Consider the following 7212-nt stretch of genomic DNA (forward strand, 5'->3'; position numbering starts at 1 on the left):
TCTCAATTTCGAGTGGGGGGAGATTGCCCCCCGCCTCGCTACGCCACTGACCACCAATAACAAAAGCATCAACAAAAAGGCACCAAAACGCGAATTCATTATGTTTTCAGTTAATGTACATCTAATATAACACATTACAGCGGACCTAAATGCCCTAGCCATCTGACGTTTGTCCAAGTGTCTCTATCTCCTCTTTACACCCCATTCTTCTCCATACGGCGCGAGCTGCCCTGCGTATCTCTTTAACTTTCCAGCAATAAATGATTGGATTTAGTACACCATTGAACATGATAAAGGTCTCAGCAAATCCAAACAGCAAACGGATAGTCCTAGTATATTCCTGAACTACGTAATATGGTATTAAAACTACGATAGTAGGGACATAGGATAGTACAAAAGCGAATATCACACAGTACACAGTGTTGACGGATTTCTTGTATCTGCGCATGTCTATAGACTGTTGTACTGATTGCTGTTGGGCATGGATCTGCACTGATGCTTCTTGTTGGCGTATTTGTCGTGAATGTCGTTGAACAATTCTTGATATTTTGAATATACAGACAAAGTTGACGAGAAGGCCACCAATTAAAAACAAACCACCAAAAATGCTCGGTACCCAGCTCTCGGCAAATATTTTGGCCAAAGCAGTGAGTACACTGCAAAGCCAAAGCGAAGCAACTAGTATTCCATATCGTTGAATTGTGACTATTTGTTGGTACCGCAGATGAAGATAAACAGCAAGAAAGCGATCTAAAGTAATGGCTGTGAGTGTAGCAAAGGAAACAGAGCCAAACGAAAAAAGGGTTATCATATAAACCCAATAAGATGCACAAAATAAACCAATATTACGTTTCAATTCTGCCAATTTATAAACACAGAAAGCTGGCTGGGTTATTAAACCAACTCCAAAGTCAGAAACAGCTAAACTTAGGATTAAAATGTTAGAAGCCGTTCGAAGAGATGGTCGCTTTACAATCGTGTGAATGACAAGGAAGTTACTCGGCATTGCAACCAAAGAAATTATAATATTCAGCACTGCAAGTAATACCAATAGAATGTCGTTGTACGATCGCTCGGGATAGTGAAGAAACGTCTGGCCACACATTATGAGAAAGGCTGTATTTAGTTCTTCCACAATCAAATAAACGAGCGGGAGAGAATAGCCACGACAATGTAGTCGTACACCTGCAACTGTCGTTTCGTACTTTGCTTATCGTCTTAAATAAGTACAAATTAGAAAGTGTCAGTCGTCTGTTATGTTTTTACATTATTTATGAGATCTTTAATCAAAATGACAATAGAAAACACACTGTTTTTGTCTTTAGTAATATGTGATAAACGTTTTAATAAACTCAAGAGTGAAGGAGTTTAAATAGGTTTGGCTTTAACTAGTAGATGATAATTAATTTATATTGATGAGTTTGGACGGACTTGGAAAATATATTTATTCAGTAGAAACACAAACGCAAAAGGACCATTATACTACTACAAATCGACAGTCATGTCGTTATATCTAATGCTGGTTTTCAACCATTCCCAAGAGTGAAATAACAAAAGACACGGCGGCCATGTTGGAGGATATAACAAAAGAATTCATTGACAATTCTTTTGTTGAATTCATCCAAGATTGCGACTATAACGTAATGTGCAATCGAACAATCTCGTACCCAGAGCCTGCGTTTCTTTTGGCCTGCCCGAAGTCGACCGACAACTTCCAAGTGTGCAAATCAACCAGATGTTTGCTTCTGGTAGGTTAATCTTATCCAACGTGAATGAAATGCAGGTGATGTGCCAGAAATTGATGGTTTATGAAACCACTCTCAAACGCTTTGTGCAACATCTTGAGTTTCTTGAAATGAAAGCTCAAAAAAGGAAAGCTGAACGAAACACCCTTCCAAACATTAACTGGAAAGATGAACACGAAGTCCAAGCTCTGACAGCAAAACAACTAAAGATCTACCTCAAGCAGAACAATCTAAACGTATTAACAGGAAATAAAATTGCGCTGTTAGCACGTGTCCTTAATTTTGCTCTTGCTGAAACACCTAGGGATGAAAGAATTAATCCCAGTGATAGTAGTACAGAATTCCTGTCCAGTGAATACGACTCTGATTCTTCTGAAAACAGCTCTGATGTGAAATCAGATGACTCTGAAATGGACGGTTTTGTTGAACATTCTTATGAAGTACTATTTGTTGCAGACAAGGACATCGAACAAGTAAGCACAGGCTTGCGAAATCATGACAACAGGTATTCACATATTAAAGACATTTCTAATTGAAGGATGGTAATCATTGGGGGGGGGGGGGGAGGGTTTCAACGTTATTTTTAACATAACAGGGGGGTAAGAACTAAAAATTTTGTTTTAAGGGGGCTGCTGCCTAATTTTTTGCTTGATATATCTCATTTTTCAGCCCCCCCCCCCCCCTCCTGATAATCATTGCACGGTCCCTAGCATGGTTCACACTAGCGTCGGAATCGCACTCGTAAGCAACATACACAGACTCGCTTTTATCACCTAGGTGTGGAAAAAGACAAGCACTGTTAATAATGATGAACAGTACTGAGTTATTGGATTTTTATATTAATTTTCGCCTTGATTGTATTATATTGTATAATATAAAATTAAATTATTACTAACAGCATGACACATGAATGGTTATTAAATTGACATTTCTTGGACCTCATATATTTTCTTTCCAATGATAATCGAGACTAAAATTAATATAAAAATCCAATAAAAGTTTCGTCATGATTGATTGACATACCTATTACAGCGAAGCTGTATGCCTGAATTCTTGGAAAACCGTCTGTTTCGTCAGGTATATACAGGAGTGAAGGAGCGACTGTTCCTTGAGGTTTCTCGGTCGAACGCCTTGTTTTCGTACCTGGAAGAATAGAAAAGGATGTTAAGTACGACAGAAAGTGTTAACTCGACTTTCGACTGCGTAGTCGATTCTCCTGTTGCATTCAATCCACCTGTTCAACGCAGCTATCATTTTAAAACTTTCTTGTCGGCGCTCGCTTCCATCAACATTGTAGCCGCTATTGTCTCTTCACCCAGCAATTTCATCGTCATTTGCACCATTTCAAGAACAGCTGGTCTACGGCGAACGCCTTCAAACATTCTCATCCTAGGACTAGCCATTTCTGATCTTGTTGTTAGCCTTGTGGCTCTACCCTCGTCTTCTGTTCTTTGCGTTTCCACTCATAAACCCCAGTTATATTGCGTTACTTCTATCGTCTTCAGCACCAGCATTTTTATTTTCGGAGGGATATCCATTTGTACTCTGACAGTTATTACTGTTGATCGATTCTTGGCCGTTCAACTTCACTTACGATATCAAGAACTTGTCACAACCAAACGCTATGTTTTTGTTTTAATTGGTGTTTGGGTTCTGTTTATTTCTTTCACCCTCATGAGGTTGTACATAAATACAAGACAATATTATATCTTGGCTTTCGTTACGCTCGTTATTCTATTGCTAATACTAAATATGACTTTGATCTTCAAAATCTCTCGAGTGATCCGGCGACATTCAATGCAGATCCAAGCCCAACAGCAATCAGTACAACAGTCTACAGACATACCAGGATACAAGAAATCCGTCAACACCATGTACTTTGTGATTGGTGCATTCTTGGTGTGTTACGTTCCGTTTGCTGTTTCACTGTTGTCACCTGAAAGGCTTTATAACACCGTTGAAATGCACTATCTATTTGCACTAAGTTCTTCTCTCGTCATGTTTAACGGTGTTTTGAATTCAATTATTTATTTTTGGAGAATTGAAGAGATTCGAAACAATGCAGTTCGATTAATGAGGACGATATGTAAGCGTGATGGAAGCCCAATTGAACCATGAAAAATCTATTTTATAGCCGAGTCGTTTTTAAAAACCTTGGATGATCCACTGTTTTCCCATTTCAGACCACATGTCATTCCCTAGAGTATTATTTCTTTGTAGAGTATTATATTTCTTTGTTTGCCGTTTGCACATGAGAAGACACATGAATAGGGACACAACTCAAACAAAGATTCTTATTCTCAAGAGAATGACACGTGGTCTCACGGACATGGGCAAAACATCACGCGCAAGTGAATTTGGTCCCTTGAGCCCGCGATATGTGTAGGCATAACTTAATTAACTTGTAACTGATTACAAATCATTGTCATACCAGAGTCGAGGGAAGGAACGAATTCTAAGAGCTTGTGGTACGAAAATGGTCACAAATGAGCCCACTTCCTTATTTATATGTCATGATTGACGTAGCTGGTGACAACACACGACGCATGCTAAACGGAGAAAGCTTCCAAGTCCGTGCAGACACCAGGGAAATACGTTTGCGCATGCATGCACTTCAGCACGTTTTCTAAGAATTTTGAAGAGTTTGAGTGGGAAAATAAATGTTTGTTTTCTCCAAGTATACAAAAAAGTTCAAGAGTATACTTGTCAGACCAAGATATTGTATTAACAAACACAATATGAAAGAATTAGACTTAAGTTTCAAGCATGGACAATAAGTTTTGGCATTTTGTGAAGTCCAATAGACCAGTTTCGAGTTCCAAATTACCGCTGTGTTCCTTGATTACAGACTCATTTGCACAGGGTTAGCCTCGTGTCAGTGTTTAAATATTCACAAATACCAACGGTAAAGTAAAGAATGCACAACTTCAACAATACGAACAATTTGAAACTTGACGGACCTTGACTGGAACACGTGAATATTCTGCACAAACTCGAGGCTAACCCTGTGCAAGTGAGTCTGTAATCAAGAAACACAGCGGTAATTTGGAATTCGAAACGGGTCTATTGATCCGGCATGTTTGAAAGTCAAATTCACATAGGTTTTGACTAATTCAGAGCATGCGCAGACGTTTTTCACTCGTGTCGGCAGAGCTTCCATGCTTCCATACATCAAGTAAGAACGACGAAAACAAAAAGGAGTCGTAAGGCTAAAAGACTGCGAAAAGAGAAAGACCAACAGGGACATCTGCTAGCAGGGAATGTCATGAATACTGAACTTGTGAACAGATCAAAGCTCCAATCTAGGTTCGCATTTATAAACTGACTCGTAGATCCATATGGGATTTAGAAGTATTCTGGTTTAATTTGAACCGATGCCCGAACAGAAAACACAGAAAGCACATCAGAACGACAAATAAGCCTTAAACCATACATTCTTTGTAAATTTTCGACACTTTTGAAAACCAATAAGTCTGGTTCTTGTAGTTTCATCCAAACATATTCAAATTTGCTAGACTTACTAACACTGAGATGCTTTCTCAAATGACAAACGTTTTTCCCCAATAAAGCTCAAATTCAAAACTCGCCCCAGTCTCTTGCTCGTTTCTAAAGTGGCTTCTATAGATCAGGAACAGTGAGTAAATCTCGTTATGTTTAACCCTGCTCGCTGCATTTTCTATGAAGTAATCTTTATATAGAGAAGGAAATTGGAGGTTCGCCCTGACCGCCTCTCATATATAGGAGTTTTCTTTTCAGTCATTCTCTACTTTCCCAATACCCAAAATGTATACTTTGGGGGGTAACCAGAGGGTAAAAACCCACTTATTTTGCTGGAAGCTCGTTTGATATCCAAATATAAACTTAAGAAGTAAAATAAATAAAAATAAAATAGATAAAATAAAATTTTAAAAAAAGAAGAAGAAGAAAAAGAAGAAGAAGAAGAAAAAGAAGAAAAAGAAGAAGAAGAAGAAGAAGAAGAAGAAGAAGAAGAAGAAGAAGAAGAAGAAGAAGAAGAAGAAGAAGAAGAAGAAGAAGCTTGAAGAAGTTTAAAGTAAATTTTAAACATTATTTTGTATGTCCTGATACATTTTCCATTTTCCGTAACACCAAACCTCTTGATGTTCTGTACGCGCAAAATCAACTCGGAATAAACTGATAATCAGTATTGCACAAATAAGGCAGGTATAACATATATTCAATTGAAGATCGTTTCAATTTGGGACAGTTTTTTGATTGGTTACCCCCAATAGAAAATGAACTAAGAGAAGGAATCCCCGTGCCCCATCATGTGCACACAAGCGATAATCATGCTTCCCTTTAATGCCTCGCTTTAGGACGCAAAAAGCGCCATGTTTCTCTACGTCCACGACAAAAACACAGGCTTTTGTTTACTGCAAGACTGGAAACCACCTACCCTCAAGAAATCAACCAATCAGGTTCTTCGCTCAAAATATCTCCAAGCTAAAAATAGCATCAAACTGTGCACATTATGGTTACAAGGCTATATAGGTAAGATTCCTTCTCTTAGTTCATATTCTCTTGTTACCCTCCATGAAGTAAAGCATTATGGGCTATGGGAAAGTAGAGAATCCTCCAAAATGCCATTATCATGGCTACCAACCTTACCTGGGTTTTTTATTTTATTTATTTATTTATTTTTTATTTCAGTTAGGTCAATCCAAACGGTCTGATATCCAAATTCCTGGTTCCCGTGTTCCGATCCGGCCCTGTTGGAATTTGCCTAGCTTGTTATTTTCTTGATTAGGAGAGAACCGATCCGTCTGTCAATAAGTGCCGACTCTGAAAAACTCTTGTGCAACAACATTAAAGCTTTCGATCGAAGAAAAAATGAGCTCTTCTTTCATGATCTTGATCATAATTTCTTTATCGACCGTAGGAGTGGAGGTCTCCGGTTTAAAAGTTAGTTTTAATGGCTCTCAATTTATTCCTTTTCTTCAAGGCAAAAGCACACCAAATGAAACCAATATTTCTTTACGAGTGAAGACAATGCATCCTTCGGGGATTCTAATCTATTACAGGGGATTATTAGCCAGGAAGTTATTTCTACTCGAAATAATTCAAGGAAGATTAAGGTATGTTTTTATTGGGTTTTGAATGCATCTTATAATCACAGCTTTCAATACCCTATTAAATCTTCTTGAACTATGTGATCGGTGCGATCGGCCTCGCTCCGACTAGCAACATCTAATTTGAAAATCTATGTACAAGATGTCCTTATAAGTTTAAAGCGTGAATGAAACTATATCTTTAGTATTGTTACAAAGAGAATATTCTTATCTTTTAAATTCTCCTTTAGCTTACAAGTTGATCACTGATTATGGCCAAAGTTTTTCGGTGAATACTTTCCTTAAACATTTTGAACATTTTTTCGGTAGCCGCTTTGACAATCACTACCTAAATCTTAATTAACTTTAAAATATATTCAAACTCAAAAAGTGAAATGCTA

General features: G+C 37.9%; 2 protein-coding genes across 2 annotated transcripts; one reads left to right on the forward strand and one right to left on the reverse strand.

The window, feature by feature from the left end:
• Positions 1–1174, reverse strand: LOC116308148 (adenosine receptor A1-like). The gene has a single exon (XM_031718532.1). It carries the CDS (start codon positions 1103–1105, stop codon positions 155–157), a length of 951 nt encoding a protein of 316 aa, XP_031574392.1. The 5' UTR covers positions 1106–1174; the 3' UTR covers positions 1–154.
• A 1649-nt stretch (positions 1175–2823) lies between these two features.
• On the forward strand, positions 2824–4191 carry LOC148904647 (melanocortin receptor 5-like). The gene has a single exon (XM_089024458.1). The coding sequence runs from the start codon at positions 2907–2909 to the stop codon at positions 3861–3863; it is 957 nt and encodes a 318-aa protein (XP_088880584.1). The 5' UTR covers positions 2824–2906; the 3' UTR covers positions 3864–4191.
• The last annotated feature ends 3021 nt before the right edge of the window (positions 4192–7212 follow it).

Source organism: Actinia tenebrosa, unplaced genomic scaffold (genome assembly GCF_029948245.1).
Source record: "Actinia tenebrosa isolate PJP-AT-01 unplaced genomic scaffold, QUT_ActTen_1.0 PGA_scaffold9__36_contigs__length_13948895, whole genome shotgun sequence".
Lineage (NCBI taxonomy): Eukaryota > Metazoa > Cnidaria > Anthozoa > Actiniaria > Actiniidae > Actinia > Actinia tenebrosa.

Bases quoted from the DNA above. Each gene is read 5' to 3' on its own strand.
- LOC116308148 (XM_031718532.1), bottom strand. From the start codon at position 1,105: ATGTGTGGCCAGACGTTTCTTCACTATCCCGAGCGATCGTACAACGAC.
- LOC148904647 (XM_089024458.1), top strand. From the start codon at position 2,907: ATGTTAAGTACGACAGAAAGTGTTAACTCGACTTTCGACTGCGTAGTC.